The sequence below is a fragment of the Gymnoscopelus microlampas genome (assembly GCF_963454915.1).
Source record: "Gymnoscopelus microlampas genome assembly, chromosome: 16".
NCBI classification, from domain to species: Eukaryota; Metazoa; Chordata; class Actinopteri; order Myctophiformes; family Myctophidae; genus Gymnoscopelus; species Gymnoscopelus microlampas.
Genome location: NC_139953.1, coordinates 44,262,454 through 44,279,350, shown reverse-complemented (window position 1 = coordinate 44,279,350; position 16,897 = coordinate 44,262,454). Strand labels below are relative to the sequence as shown.

Below are 16,897 nucleotides of genomic sequence, written 5' to 3'. Positions count from 1 at the left end.
TATCCTTAGAGTACCAAAAGCAAAAGTACTCATTATGTCGTTATTTTCAAAGGTTTTCAAAATCTTTTTGAAAAAAGCCAATCTATTTCAAATGCTTTTGAATAGAATTCAAATATTTTCAAATAGAATTTCCAGTGTTGACTCCCTGATTTTGGGTCCTACATTAAGTTCTAGAGTCCGTTCCTGACAGCCATCAATGTACAATATTAAGACACATTGGACTATAGATAGAGCAGGAGTTCTAAACCAGGGGTTAGCAAACCCCTAGGGGTATTTGCAGGGGATTCACACAATTCTGAGGGAAATTGTATTTAATACATTATTCAATATATTCGGTACATAGTACAATGTCAAATAGGGTGAGACTAGTATAAAGAGAGAAAGAGTGATAATTGTTCACTATGTATGTTATTTATTCCTATTGCACACAAATTCAAATCATAGGGGTACTTCAGTTGAACCTTTGAGTGTGTGTGTGTGTGTGTGTGTGTGTGTGTGTGTGTGTGTGTGTGTGTGTGTGTGTGTGTGTGTGTGTGTGTGTGTGCGTGCGTGCGTGCGTGCGTGCGTGCGTGCGTGCGTGTGTGTGTGTACTGTTGATAGGCCTACAATACTTTTCTCTCCAAATGAGCCTCCCAATATCCAATTGATTTCAACAGAGGAGCTACAGTAGATTATCACCTGACTCGTCTAGACAGGGTTTGAAGAATCAAGCAAACTGACATTGACCGTGACGCTAAAGTACACATCTGGGTGTTTGTCTATGAAAATACTGTGACACACACACAACCCTAAGGCTAATAATTCAAGGATTTAAGGATTAAGGATATGTCTGTCTGACTGTCGTCTGTCTGTCTATCCTGGTCTTTGAACAGGATGTTTTCTTTGGTCTTCATGTCTCTTTGATGTATTACCATGTGTTTACCTTGCTTACCGTATGTCACGCTGAATTAAGAGCGTGTGCTAAATGTCTAAATTGTAAATGGTTTCCACAGAGCATGAAGGTGTACATTGTTCTCACGGTGCTCCTGGCTGGAACTGAAGCAAAACCAGCAGCTGAGGGTAAGAAAAAACACCGGGAGCAAACCTGTGCCTCCAGTATGAGGGCCAAGCAACACAATATGCAGTATATCCAATGTGCAATATGTGAATTGCCACACACACACATGGCTTCAGGGCAGATCAGTGTTTATGGGACAGAAGGCCAAACCGAGGGGCCATGGCCTTCATGACCGTCATGACATTTTAAAAGTATTCCTCCCTCCAGAGATAATCAGTGACCTTGCATGCGTTCCTTTTGATCTCAAAACCCATGCAGGCCTGGTTTCTGGATGAAAGGTGACAGCTGAGAGTGGAATTGGTTACACGATGCCTCAGAGACAGGAAAAGTTATATGATTTGGGCTTAATTGGCTTGTTACACATACAGTACAGGTCATTATTGAAGGAGACAAACACAGACTATCATATATGTTCCAATGTTCAATCCCATAAACACAATTCAATCGCAGTTATTTGTAAGACAATTGATTGTCAAGTAAAGAAAAAATAAAGAAAACTAACACCACCCAGGGCATTGTGTCATAATGTGCATAAACAAAGTATTTGCTACGATAATAACAAAATAAAATAATAATAGCAATCGTTTTCTTTTCTTTGTCATTTTGGTGTGACATTACAACTCTTTGGTCCTTATGCTGATAAATAGCTGAACGGTAAATTCATTGTTAGAAGTAGGCTACTAAACAAAACCACAATGTAGAAATACCCTGTTACAATTAAAATTGCTGTATTTACTTCAACATAGTGTGTCACAACCCGGCCCGTGGGCCATGACAAGTGGAAGAGGACACAGTGCTTAAAAGTAATAGTGATTTATTAACTAAAATAACTTAAATAATGCTTCACAAAAGGAATGAGGTGTGTAATTCAGTAATCAGTAGTGTCAGCAATGTATGGATGTGTGTTCAATGTAGTGTGGGGTGTTGTAAAGCAGTGGTTCTCAAACTTTTTCATGTCAAGGACCCCCAAAATGATATGTATTTGGCCACGGACCTCCATCTAAAAATATTTTGTTCCAGGGACCCCCAGAAGCAAAGCTTTGAGTTACAAATGTTCGCTTTAAATATATATTATTCAAAGATTTGCACACATTTTCAAGATTTTTCAAAAATAGCCAAAGTATAAAAGGTCATAATTGTTCTGATGCTATGTTTACACATTTTGCTGGGTACCCCCTGGAACCCCCTCAAGTACCGCTGGGGGTCCCCGGACCCCACTTTGAGAACCAATGTTGTAAAGTGTGTGAACTCAAGTCATAAGGCAAACAAACAAAAGGGTGCTGTCACCTGGAGAGGGATCCCTAGAATGGCTGCCACCCACTCTTTTATAGGGCTCCAGGGAGCATTGATCAGGTGCTCCCAATGCACCTAATGAGGAACCCCAAGTTGGCCGACGCCTATAGGATATCTGTGAGAGAGATAAACACATAGGGGAGTACACCATACAACCACACAGGCCCTGCAAGCCAGGCCAAGGGGCCGTGACAATTGGTATCAAAATATACTTAAAGCACCAAAAGCAAAAGTGCTGCATTATGCAGAATTCCACATTCCATTTCACAAGTTATTTTCAAAAGTTTTCATAATGCATCAAAAATCTTTTGAACATACTGTAGCCCAGTGGTTCTCAAACTTTTTCATGTCAAGGACCCCCTAATTGACACTTATTACCCCGCGGACCCCCATTTGAAAAGATAAGCCAGGCACCCCAATAAAAGAAGGTTTTTACGGCTCTCTAGCAGTGATTCTCAACCATTTTAATTTCAAGGACCCCCAGTTTGACATGCATTAGGCTACGGACCCCCATTTAATGGCATTTATACCTCTGGGACCCCAATTCACATTGTAAAACCAATGTTAATTTAACTCTGAGAGTTACAGACCCATAAGGGTCCATTTGGTTCCTGTCCATCATCTAGCTGGGGACCTCCTGGAACCCCCTCAAGTACCCCTGGGGGTCCCCGGACCCCACTTTGAGAACCAATGCTGTAGCCGATCTACTTGCACATCGGCTATTTAAAAATAGAATTTGTGTTTATTGTTGGTGTGTAGTTCTTTTGGGTCCTACGTTAAGTTCTAGAGTCCGTTCCTGACAGCCATCAACGTACAATAAGACACACTGGACTAGATAGAGCAGGAGTTCTAAACCAGGGGTTAGCAAACCCCTAGGGGCACTTGCAGGGCGTTCACAAAATTGTGAAGAAAATAGGATACAAAAATGAAATCACGATTTAGTATATTTTTTACACAGTACAATGTCTATATTCTGTACAAATGCAATGTGGAAAAGGTGTGAGTTATAATTGTTCACTAGATGTGTAGCCTACCCTAATTTAAACCAGAACATGTACTCCTATTGCATAACAAAGTTCAAATCATAGAGGCTTTTTCAGCTGAACCTTTGAGTTCTAAGGGGTTCAGTGTTCAGACAAAAAACTGAGAGTATTCTATTTGTTAGCAAATGAATCAAATTATATTATCATCTTAGAACTTTGGTGTGTGTGTGTGTGTGTGTGTGTGTGTGTGTGTGTGTGTGTGTGTGTGTGTGTGTGTGTGTGCTGGCATTACTATACTTTTATCCTCCAAATAAGCCTCCCAATATTCAATTGATTTCAACAGAGTACCTAGATTGTTACCTGTGATGTGAACTCGCCTGTTTACACATGTTTGAAGAATAGAACTACTGTAACTGATGTTGACCACAGTTCCATTATTTGATCACTATACTGTACTTGGCACAATATGATGCGGCGCTAAAGTACACACATGCCCTGGGTGATTATCTACAGTATGTAAACACAGATTGACACGCACACACCCCTAATCATTTAAGGGTATATATACCACCACCACATAAGACCAGCCGATACCACTCAACATTAGCAGTTATTTCATCTGAAAGGACACACTTCAAACTACTGGAGGTAAGTTTCTTCTACTTTCAGCGGATCATCTGTTTCCATCTGCTTAAATTAGACGTTGGTGTTAAATAGCCTAATAGAGTACATTTGGAATTATATTCTGAGTTTTTCTTTCATCGTGTGATGATTTTAGATTTTATCTTAATATTTTGGACTTTGAACATGATGTTTTCTTGTGTGTTTTTTCACAGAGGATGAAGGCGTACATTGCTCTCATGGTGCTTTTTGCTCTCCTGGCTGGAACTGAAGCTGAGGGTAAGAAAATCCATGAACCAAATATGAGGATCAACTTTTTTTTTTAAAGGATCCCTGGCTAATTAGCCAAATATACCTTAATACATTATAATTGTGCTCTATAACTAAAATAAAAAGTTATACAGTATGTACATATTTAAAACATATGCAAGTAAAGTAAAAGTACCTCAAAACTATACCTGAGTAAATACACTTTGTAACTTTCAAGTTGTTTCTAAAACATTTTGAGGTGTTTCTGGTGTGTTTGTGTTCACGTAGGGATGACCGAAGTTGACAAGAAGAACATTGTGGACAAACACAACGAGCTGAGAAGAGGTCATATACATATTATTAATACTAATAATACTAAAATCATAATTACATATATACTGTATATTATAATAATACTATTATATACTATACTGTAGGTGTGCAGCCTACCGCCAGCAACATGCTGAAGATGGTAAGACACTACTGGAGGTTTGATTTGATTTGACATGTTTAATGACAACGTTCATATATCATGTAAAACACATACAGCTGCATACCGATGTCAAATGGTATGGAAACACATCGTCTCATCCTCTCATTCTCACAGTCGTGGAGTGAGGAAGCTGCCGCCAACGCTCAGAAATGGGCCGACAAGTGTACCTTGGAACACAGCCCCAGCGAGGAAAGGACCATCAGCAGTAAGACCCCTTTAACATTATTGATAATAATATAATAATAATATTATGTTAGAATCAGAATCAGAATCAGGTTTATTGTCACATCACAGGTTTACAGACAGAAAGAAGTGTGTGAAATTCGTTTCCGTACATAGTTCCCATCGTAACGTTATTTCCATAGAAAGAAGAGGGGGAGGAAGAAGGGGGGGGGGTGCAAAGGGTGAAAGGAGCTTAAAGAAGAGAAAAAAGAAAAAAAGTTGTCTACATATTTACACTTGTAGGCCTACCTGAGATAAGATAGTTGTATATAAGATAAGTTATATAATGCATTAATATAATCCATCCCGCAAGTATGTGTGGTAATTATGGTTGCCAACCGTCCCTTGACCCCCACTTTGTTCATTATTTTGGGGAATCAATCAATGTCATTAGTTGAATGCCCTCATTTTCTTGGAAAAAAAGGTCTGTCTGTCTGTCTGTCTGTCTGTCTGTCTGTCTCTCTCTCTCTCTCTCTCTCTCTCTCTCTCTGTAGCCAGTGGTTGTGGTGAGAACCTGTACATGTCCAGTGCAAAGAACACATGGACCGATGCTATCCAGGCCTGGTACGATGAGGTGAAGGACTGGAAGCACGGGGAGGGCTCTGTCAATGGAGGAGTGGTGGGACACTTCACACAGGTACACTTACACCCAGTGCTATACTTTGTTTTAACTTAAATGTTGCAATATAAAAATACACTGTTACATGTAAAATGTCTGTATTCAAACTTTTACTTGAGTAAAAGTGCCTTAAGTATTAGCATCTTTTTTATTTTTAAATAGGCCTATTCATTTGAGGTTAAATATGAACTAGCCGTCCCCTGAGATACTAAGTGACGCCCCTGTCCTTGACATGAAAACGTTTAAACAGTGAAACAGTGATGTGTGTGTGTGTGTGTGTGTGTGTGTGTGTGTGTGTGTGTGTGTGTGTGTGTGTGTGTGTGTGTGTGTGTGTGTCTGCTTTGCACAGGTTGTGTGGTACCGCTCCAACCAGATCGGATGTGCCGTGGCCCACTGCCCCGACGCCAAGTACAAATACTTCTACGTTTGTCAGTACTGTCCACCGTGAGTACTATTGTCCCAAAGTTGTCACACACCAAACATTAGCAAGATCTTCAAGTGGGAAAAGGTTTGGAACCACTAGTGTAGATGGACATAGGAAGAAAAAAAAAAGGTTTACTGTCTCATCAGATATCATGTTTAATATTTGATTCTGTTCTGTCCCATATTTCAGTGGTAATGTGGGTGGTAGTAAAGAGCCCTACAAGGTTGGACCAGCTTGTGGTGACTGTCCCAACGACTGTGATGACAAGCTGTGCAGTAAGTGACCAACGTGTTTTTGTTAAAGCACTATATTCTGATAGTAATCATTGCTATAGACTCTATAGACTCTATAACAAACACTCTATAGTATAGAGTGTTTGTTCAGTAACAGGGGTCTCCCTGTCTCTCCAGCACTTTAATAAAGATAAAACACATCAGGAGAGAGTACCCATTTATCAGCTTAATTTGTATGGTGTTCCAGTTCCAATTCTGTTTACTCATGTCTTTGTGTCATCACGTCCAATTTCTCGTTTAATCTGTATACTGACTGAATTCTCTATCCTGATTGGATAAAATTGGTATCCCGACCTACCCTATACCTTTAATCTAACAATTATGTTTTGTTAGCCTCCATAACGAGATAGTGTACATAATATTCCTTCAGCCTTCGGTCCCCCGACCTTAACCCTAACCCCAACCCTTACCCTAATCCTAACACCAACCCTAAATTGAGGCTGAGAGAACAGACCGCCTTAACCTTAAATGAGTAGTTCACCCAAAGAATAACTCATTTTCTATCAATTACACACCCCGTGAAGCCTTGAATTCATGGAGATTTATTTAGTTTTTGTCGCATTCCTAAGCCAGCCAATAATGTGATGACCGGGTCATCGGTCAATAGGACACTCAATAGGAGACCGGAGACTCCGCCGGTCATCAAATTATTGGCTTTGGAATGTGACAAAACGAAACATCCATGGATTCAATGGGGTGTGTAAGTGATAGAAAATAAGTCATTTTTTGGGTGAACTACTCCTTTAAGAAGGGGTTTAAATAATATTCGGGAGAAGTTGAGACATGTCATAAATATTGATATTGCACTGTTACATCTACCACCATCAACTCAATGATGTCTGTCTGTCTGTCTGTCTGTCTGTCTGTCTGTCTGTCTGTCTGTCTGTCTGTCTGTCTGTCTGTCTGTCTGTCTGTCTGTCTGTCTGTCAGCCAACCCATGTCCCTATAAGGATAAGTACAACAACTGTCCTGATCTGAAGCGGGACTGGGGCTGCAGTCACACCACCATCGCAGGCTGGTGCCCCGCCACCTGCAAGTGCACCACCCAGATCAACTAAACGCCTGCCCACGCCGACTCCAAACGCATCACAAGAATGATGATTTAATCCACATTCAATGATGTTCCTTATATATGCAAACCCATGGCTATCATACTATCTGCCTCTCTGTCTCTGTCTCTCTCTGTCTGTCTCTCTCTCTCTCTGGCTATCCATGGCTATATACTGTACGCATATACCATTGGTTCTCAAAATGGGGTCCGGGGACCGAGGGGTCCTTGAGGGGGTTTCAGGGGATCCCCGGCTAAATTAGTTGATATAGCGTTTGACCCCTTTGACCGTAAGTATTTTATACTTCAGCTATTTTGGAAAATAGCAGAACTACAAGCTCAAAACGCATCACAATGCGACGCGTTTTGAGCTTACAGTTCAACTATTTTCGATTTTTTTTTTTAATACTTAATACAATTTGGGAGTCCTTGACATGAAATTGAAAATGGTTGAGAACCACTGTCGTTCTTAAAGTGGATTCCAGGGACTCTCTGGGTTCCTGTAAGAGGGTCTAAATTGACCCTTACAAGTCTGTAAATCCGACCACAACGGGTCCATTTGGTTCCATTTTGTACCATTTTGTACGCTGTCGAAGTTAAGGGGAGAGCTTGAAATTTAAACATTTGAGAACCATTGCTCTGTGTACTGTATATTCAATGGAAATATCACTCTGTGCTTTTAGAAAATAAAGCAGCATTTATAGATTGAGCATTACAATACTGACTTTCTCTATTTCTTTTTGTCTGTTTTCTTTTTTTATTGTAAAACATTTTCACACTGGAAGACCAAATCAGACTTTTGTCCTATCTAGATTGGAAACGATAATGTTTTCGTCTAAAACTATGACAAAATCTTTTCGTCTTTTTTCACTGACGAAACTACATAGCTACAGTATGAAGACTAAATATGCTGAAAATTTCGTCAACAAATAAAAAACTAGACTAAAATGTTAGGGAGGGACTAGTGGACAAGAGATCCAGTAGAGCTAAGACAAGCCATTTTGTGTTCGACTGCGTGTGGGTCACTCTCCGAAAATAGCCAATCTACAAGCTCACAACGTGTCCCCGACGAGTTGTGAGCTTGTAGATCAAATTGTTTTTGGCACACAACTAAATTTAAATCAGGCATTACGTCGCCACCAAGGCCTGCCAAAATGCAGTGTAGTCGACTAAATCAACTGTAGATTTAGTCAACTCAAATCTTATGATATTTAGTCAAATAAAACTAGACTAAAGCTAAAATATTTCAGATTACTAAAATATGACTAAAACTAAATGTAATTGTATTCAAAATATGATGCCTTAAACTAAAACAAAATGAACAATATTAAGGTAGTACAGTCAAAGGTTAATTAGGCTAAAAGGATAACACAAAAAGCCCCAAGGGGCTCGTTTCAATTGTGGTCCATTGTGCTCAATTCATCAGTACATACAATACAAAACATATTGTAATAAAGCTCAGTAGAATCATAAGGTATATGTATGGCGACAATCAAAAAAACGTAATCAGTCACCGAGAGGCTAAATCAGGGGAAATGTTACCTGCCAGACGCGCTGGTTGTCAATAATTCACTGTTCCAGGGTACTGCGTTTTGTTCACTTTATTAAAGCTAAAAACAATTCATTTAGTGGCATTATAATACAAGCAGGGTTGAGCTGTAGGGGGTACGGGGGGTACGGCGTACCCTTAGTTCTGACACTGTGGGAGCTGGGGGCGCGCGTGCACGCACCGTCAGCGGCGGTCTTTAACGCCTTAAAGTTTAAAAACAATAGCCTCTCAAGGTTCGCGCCGTCAGTGGCGAGCCGTTCTCAATAGCGTCTACCTGGCTGCTTTGCATAACATTAGGCTACTCGAGAAAAGACACGGACTTGAATTGAATGTGTTACATTCCTCTCACAATGACAGACAACAGTCTCTGCACTGCAAGGTGTGAAGGGGATCGCTTAGCAGAGGACCCAGTTCTCTGAGACAAGACAAAGACAAGTTGTCTGATTATTTTAAGTAGGCCTACTTATGTGTGGGTGAGCTATGTAAAGGGCTTTTATATAAAATTAAAAGGAAAATAAAATAATTAATTTGAAACAACAAATTAACAATGCAACAATACAACAAAATAATAATACATATGATTACATTAATAATCACATGTTGAAGAATACAGTATTTCAACTAGCACTGAGCTGAGTGGCTATGTGCGCGCACGTGCGCGCGCGTCAAATACAGTACCCTTAGTTCAAAAATCCACAGCTCACCACTGAATACAAGTGAATTATAGCATAGTGTTGCGCTATGTCGTGTGGTCAGCAAAGTTGGACTTCCCCCATTCAAAAACAATGGTGATATCAAATTATGATCAGAGGAGCAGAGTTTTTACCATAATGAAGACTGGGACTGAAGAATGGATAGAGTTTCTCAGTGAAGGTGCAGCCAGTGAAAGAGTAGAGATGAACTCTGGCCTCCACATCATAAAAAGAGACCAGACCCTCCTCATAATCCACAAACACTCCCACTTTCAGGACCTTCTCTCTTACGGGGAGGAGAACATGAGGGTCAGCATGAGCCCAGTACTTATTTCCATTTCTCAACACTATAATCCAGTAACCATTGTTGGGGTTCAGTGGGATGAATCCCTTCCTGTTGATGGACTCTCTGGCCACTCCTAGATCCCACCCAGTCTTCCCTTTAACCTGAACCTCATAGTAAAACTTTCCTGAGGTGAAGCTTTGTTTTCCTAAGACACTGACAACTGAAGAGAATCTCTCTTTGTTGTCTGGGAGATTCTTCTTTATGTCTCCATCACTCACTTGTTTCCCATCCTCAGACAGGATGAGGTGAGGATTCGCTGTATCCGGGTCCAGAGTCACATCCACTGCATATTTCTGGATCCTCCTCAACTCAGCATCACACATCTGCCTCTTCTTCATCTCTCGAATGAGTGTCTTCTCCAGCTGAGCCACAGCTGTCCTCTGACTGGATGTTTGGGCTAGGATTATGGCTGAAGGTTTAGCACGTTCTTGTTTTGTGTTGGGGCTGTTTTCTTCATGTGGATTAGCAGGTTCTTGGTTTGTGCAGGAAGTTGTTTTCTGTTGTGAAAACCTCCCTGTTTTCTGCCGATTTGATTCCTTTAACTTGATACAGGTGTTGTAGTATCCCCAGGACATACCCAGACCGCACAGGGCACAGGGACACAGGGACTTGAGACTGATGGGGGGAGAGGCCATTCCTACACCCTGAGAATAAAAGTAAATGCAATTTAGTACTTGAATGATACTTCTCTCTATTTTTACCAACACCTTCATTGATAACAGCCCCAAGGCTTCCTATCTCATAATGTGAAGAGCCACCGTATCCCTGAATTCCCCTGTGGCTTTTTGTGTTATCCTTCTAGGATAACTTTTGACTGTACTTAATAATCTTGTTAATAAAGTATGCAATCGATTGAACAATCAATCAATCCTCCAAAAACTATTTATCAACTTTAAAAAGAGTCATAAGAGTCATTGGACAGGCGTTTCATATCCTACTCTTCTCCCTGTGTGATGTTTGTCTGTCTGTTTGTTTGTTGTGTTTTTATTGCTGTAATAGTTCGTCTGGTTTTGGATTGTTTTAGCTTTTCCTTTTTGTGTGTGGCGTTTACAAAACATCAAATGAAATCAAAAATAAAATAAAATAACAATTATGGCTATATCAAATTTAGGTCATACTTACAGGAGAGATGATCAGAGGAGCAGAGTTTATACCACCAAACCTAAACCAGGGATAGAAGAATGGATAGAGTTTGTCAGTGAAGGTGCAGCCAGTGAAAGAGTAGAGATGAACTCTGGCCTCCACATCATAAAAGGAGACCAGACCCTGCTCATAATCCACAAACACTCCCACTGTCTGGACCTTCTCTGTTACAGGGAGGAGGACACCAGGGGCATTAGCCTTGTACTCATTTCCATTCCTCAACCTTATAGTCCAGTAACCATTGTTGGGGTTCAGTGTGATGTCTCCCTTTCTTTTAATGGAAACTCTGGCCACTCCTAGATCCCAGGCAGTCTTTCCTTTAACCTGAACCTCATAGTAAAACCTTCCTGAGGAGAAGCTTTGTTTTCCTAAGACCATGATGTATTTAGAGAATCTCTCTTTGTTGTTTGGGAGATTCTTCCATACGACTCCAGTATTCACTTGTTTTCCATCCTCAGACAGATTGAGCCATTTATTTGCTGTATCAGGGTCCAGAGTCACATCCACTGCATATTTCTGGATCCTCCTCAGCTCAGCATCACGCAGCTTCTTCATCACTTGACTGTATGTTGGGATTATGGCTAGGATGGCTACGGCTACAGTGAGGATTAGGGTTAGGGTCCGGGTTAGGGAAGGGTTAGCAGGTTCTTGGTCTGCGTTGGAAGTATTTTCTTCATCTGGTTTAGCAGGTTCTTCCTCCAGTTCTTTAATACGAGCCTTTCAAATCAATGATAGTATAGGTTAACGTGTGATAATCATCTACTCTTACTTATTACTCTAACTCAGTGATTCTGTACACTGTGCATTCATTTCAAGGACCTCCAGTTGGATATACATTAGACCATGGACCCCCATTTGATATCATTTCTTTAAAGCCCTGGGACCCCAATCTATACTGTAAAATGTTCAGTGTGAATGTAACTCTGAGAGTGTACAAATGGAACCAAATGGACCCATAAGGTTCATTTGGTTCCATTTGTACACACTCAGAGTTACGGACCTGCAAGGGTTCATTTGTAACCCTGGTGGTCCCCAGAGCCAACCTTGGGAACAAGTGAAATAGATAAACATATTAAAATTATAATTTACTCTTACGTTTTATTAATGACTTTAGGTAAAATACAAATACCTGCAGCACTTTGATCTTCTGGTCAGACTGCTGCTTGTCATTCTCCAGATCCATGATGGATTCCAGGGATCGTTTCAGATCCTCCACCAGCTTTCTGTTGACTCTCTCCAGGTGGAACTTCTTCTCTTCCTCCAGAGAACCCTCCAAATGCACAATAATATATTTGTTCATCATTATTCAGTAAACATGAGAGTTCAAAACATCACATTCACTTCATATTGACAACTAGAAAAAGTGCTCCTTGGAGCACGTCTCCGTCAGGTCAGGTAGGTTATTGTGGGCCAGCTGATTGATTTGAGGCATTATTTTGTTCCAAAACAAGCCACCCCTGTAAACTTTAGATGCCAATCTCAGCCAATCAGGATGGATTATGAAAAATCAAACAGATTTGTCTTGATCACATGACTATAGAGATAATGTGCACCAATTTGTGTGATGTTTGGACAAAATCTGTAGGAGTAATATCAACAAATGCGTTTTCCAAAAATCTGCCTCCTGGTGGCGCTTTCCTTCATTAATGGCTTTATAAATAAAAAATACCTGCTGCTCTTTGATCTTCTGGTCAGACTGCTGCTTGTCATTCTCCAGATCCATGATGGATTCCTGGGATCGTTTCAGATCCTCATGGGATCCTTTCAGATCCACTGCCTCCAGCTCCCTGTAGAGGTCATCTCTCTGCTTCTCTACCTTGGCCTCCACCTCTTCCTCCAGATCTTTAATACAAGCCTTTCAAATCAATGATATTATAGGTTAACACGTGATAATCATCATTTACTCTTACTTATTACTCTTGCTCAGTGATTCTCAACGTTGTGCATTTTAAGGACCCCCAGTTGGATATACATTAGACCATGGACCCACATTTGATGTAATTTATTTACAACTCTGAAGTCCTCAGTGTTGATGTAACTCTGAGTGTACAAATGGAACCATATGGACATGTAAGGGTCCCTTCGAATCGTATAGTCTAACAGAATAGTTTTGACCTATCGGACCAACATTAAGCCCTCACACATTTTATATCGGATAGGCGTCTCATATCCTACTCTTCTCCCCATGTGATGTTTGTTCTCTCAATAGAGCTGACCTTCAGTTGTAGTTCCTGGATCTTCTGCTGAACTGCAGCCTCTGTCTTTCTCAGCTCCGCGTCCAGCTCAACATCAACAACAAGCAGCTTCCTCTCCATCTTCTTGAAGCCTTCAGCCTGTTTCTCTGTTGTTTTCTGCTTCTCTTCAATCACATCAATGAGCTCAGCCTGGCTTCTCTCAATAGAGCTGACCTTCAGTTGTAGTTCCTGGATCTTCTGCTGAACTGCAGGCTCTGTCTTTCTCAGCTCAGTCATCTTTCCTTCATATTCCTGCATCAGAAGTCCAAACTGATGTAACGTGTGATCTGACGGACTACGGGTTAGAGCTAGGATGTCAGCTATGAGTGCAGCTAGGATTGCAGCTACAATTAGGATTAGACTTAGGGAAGGTTTAGCACGTTCTTGTTTTGTGTTGGGATTGTTTTCTTCATCTGGTTTAGCAGGTTCTTGATTTGATTCCTTTAACTTGATACAGGTGTTGCAGTATGGAGTGGTGGACATACCCAGACCACACGGACACAGGGACTTCAGACTGATGGGGGAAGATTCCATTCCTACACTCTGAGAATAAAAGTAAATGCAATTGAGTACTTGAATGATACTTCTCTTCATTTATACCAACACCTTCATTGATAATAGCCCCAAGGATTCCTATCTCATAATGTGAAGAGCCACAACGTACTGTATCTCTGAATTCCCTTGGGGCTTTTTGTGTTATCCTTCTAGGATAACTTTTGACTGTACTTAATATACTGTTAACAATCTTGTTAATATAGTATTCAATCAATCAATCAATCAATCAATCAATCAATCAATCAATCAATCAATCAATCAATCAATCAATCAAACAAACAAACAAACAAACAAACAAACAAGCCCCACTACTCCCTTCTATACCTGATAATGAAGGCTGTGAGTAAACAAGACTGCTATTATTTCAACATTTAATTAGAGGATAAACCCCTTGAGATGAAACATCTCATTTTCAAGGGGGTCCTCAAGGCACAACACACAAACAGTGACAACGAAACAATCTAACACACAACAATCAACATTAACATCGACATCAACCCATGTCATTTAGAGAAAATAAAAAAGGAAAAAACTAAAATGTATGAACATAAAATGTCAATTTCAAAAATACAATCAATTACATATTACCATAATCAAAAACAAGAACAAGTAGATTTAAGAGAAGCAAGTGTGGTGAAATGCAAGGTCTGTGGAAAACCCTGTAACTAAGCAATGGCTCTATAATTTCAAAGGTGTCCTGTTTACATTTACAAGTATCTTAAATGTTTTTGTTTGTTTGTGTCACTATGATTACATTTGACATGGATCCCAAAATTCCTTCAGCCAAGGCAACAAACTTTATTTGGGACAGGCAAGGTCCCATGACCCTGACCCACAGACTGCATTTACGATCTTTTAGTTTAGTCCCTTTCACGTGATCCACCCCAGAAACAGTACCACCTCGCGCCCCCAAATCAACTCACCTTACAGATACAAAGTAGCACCAGATTTGGACGGCTCCTTCAAGCGAATCCTACGCTCTCTGCCGACAACGCTAACTTGTGGTGAAATGCAAGGTCTGTGGAAAACCCTTAGCCTCTGCTGAAGAAATGTTGGAAGGTCCAGGCGGTCAATTTATTGGGAAGAAACGGAGTACATTGGTTACATGGATTCTGACGTCCTCTCTCCTAGTGATCACGGAGCAGGAGTGATCTACCTTATTTGATATGAGTTGGTCTATGCATGTGGCTGTAGCTTTCTGCTGATTAAGCATGTGACAAGTTCTGGCACTGTTCTAAGAAAATAGCCACTGTCTCTCAGCTCCTTATCTGACCTAATCAATCAACAGGCTCTCATGTGACACTCATGTGACATGTGTAAACTCCTCACAACTCAGGCCTGCTGTGGATTTCAACACTGTAGGTCAGAGCTGTATAGCTTTTAGAATTGTATTGTGTACCTACAGTATTATGATCCCTTTCGCCAACAAAAACTGTAATCCACTGGTGGGTCCAAGGAAGAGTTAAATCCAAGTCATTTTTCCCTGGTATAATCAACAAGAAGAAATATAGAAAATAAAGAAATGTATTTTGTTCCAGGGACCCCAGAAGCAAAGATTTGAGTAAAAATGTCACACTAAAAACATATATTCAAAGATTTGCACACATTTTCAAGGGCCTACTCTGTGTGGAGTTTGCATGTTCTCCCCGTGTCTCCTAGGGTAGTTAAAACCCTCACAAAAACATGAAGTAATCCTAGTCGCTATACCGCCTGATGGAGGGGAAGGGATGGTTGGAATAACGTGTTCCTTCCACACGCTATGTCCTACCGGGGAAACTCCCCCCTGTCAGGTGACAAGAAGGTCAGTTGGCTCTCATGCATTGAAGGAGGCATGATGAGCTCGGCCCTGGGCTCCCTAGGCTGGTGGGAACTGTGATCGCCATAGCCTACAGTAGACAGTAAAGGTATTATGGACCCACAATATTGGACTGAATCATTCCTAATAAAAAAAATATACTTTGATTTGGGTTCCAAAGATAAACATCTTGTCAAATTGAGTTGTGTGGTTTAATGCTATTCTAATGTTTAATTTAATCCTTGAAATTAGAGAGTTTGAGAATCACAGGTGTAGATCGACGACAACCAAGTCTAGGTACTAGAATGTGTAAATTGGGGGATACTTGGAGACAATGACACATCTACTGTGTGAGTAGATTATCTGTGCTGTGCCAAGTGGGCTGCCCAGACACATTTAATATGCAAAAAAAGACAACGTGCGCGCGTGCGTGCGTGCATCATCTGAGACAATAAAAGCCTGACCTTCAGTTCAGATCAAACACACAACTCACAGTGAGGGAGAACAGACTGTCTTTCTTTCCACAGCTACAGGAGGCTCTATTCTTCACTTACACACCTCTTCCACCAGGGGGCGAAAGGCAAGAAGGAAACAGTCCCTGGATCCTGATCTATGATCCTGATGCGCATGTGTGAATGTGAAACACGTTGACACGGAAGTAATAGCGTGTTGTGTGGTCTCGGTGAAAAACGCATCATAAAGGAGGTAAAAACGTCTCATAAAGGAGCTAAAACGTGTCATAAAGGAGGTAAAAACGTCTCATAAAGGAGCTAAAACGTGTCATAAAGGAGCTAAAAACGTCTCATAAAGGAGCTAAAACGTGTCATAAAGGAGGTAAAAACGTGTGAAATGGAGTCTGTACGGCTGAAGATAAATGAACACATGACGTCGGTGGGAGAGGAGATATTGTGTGTTTTGGACAAACAGCAGCGTGGTGCTGATGTTTGTTGTGTGAAGCTTGTCAGAGTGTTTGTGTTGGAGCGCCTCAGTGCGGCTGCAGAGTTCATGTGTAACCTCTTCCAGAGAGAGATAGAGACACTAGAAACTCTGCTGGAGAAACAAAACAAACTGCTGGACATTGATTTTGATATGGACATCGATCTACACACTGCAGGTATGTTTGTTACACACACACACACACACACACACACACACACACACACACACACACACACACACACACACACACACACACACACACACACACACACACACACACACACACACACACACACACAACATCAAACTACACACTGCAGGTATCTGTTACACACACAACAT

At 40.8% G+C, this 16,897-nt stretch overlaps 1 protein-coding gene across 1 annotated transcript; it reads left to right on the top strand.

The window, feature by feature from the left end:
• The first annotated feature begins 3,909 nt into the window (after window positions 1-3,909).
• On the top strand, window positions 3,910-7,393 carry LOC311063409 (cysteine-rich venom protein-like). The gene is made up of 9 exons (XM_084082841.1): window positions 3,910-3,981; window positions 4,170-4,233; window positions 4,492-4,548; window positions 4,641-4,675; window positions 4,811-4,901; window positions 5,413-5,555; window positions 5,887-5,981; window positions 6,151-6,236; window positions 7,185-7,393. Exons 2-9 carry the CDS (start codon window positions 4,173-4,175, stop codon window positions 7,310-7,312), a joined length of 696 nt encoding a protein of 231 aa, XP_083938967.1. The 5' UTR covers window positions 3,910-3,981; window positions 4,170-4,172; the 3' UTR covers window positions 7,313-7,393.
• Window positions 7,394-16,897: the final 9,504 nt, after the last annotated feature.

Coding starts and splice junctions, on each gene's coding strand:
- LOC311063409 (XM_084082841.1), top strand. CDS start 4,173: ATGAAGGCGTACATTGCTCTCATGGTGCTTTTTGCTCTCCTGGCTGGA. Junction 4,234..4,491: donor GGCTGGAACTGAAGCTGAGG/GTAAGAAAATCC, acceptor GTGTTCACGTAG/GGATGACCGAAGTTGACAAG. Junction 5,556..5,886: donor TGGTGGGACACTTCACACAG/GTACACTTACAC, acceptor TGCTTTGCACAG/GTTGTGTGGTACCGCTCCAA.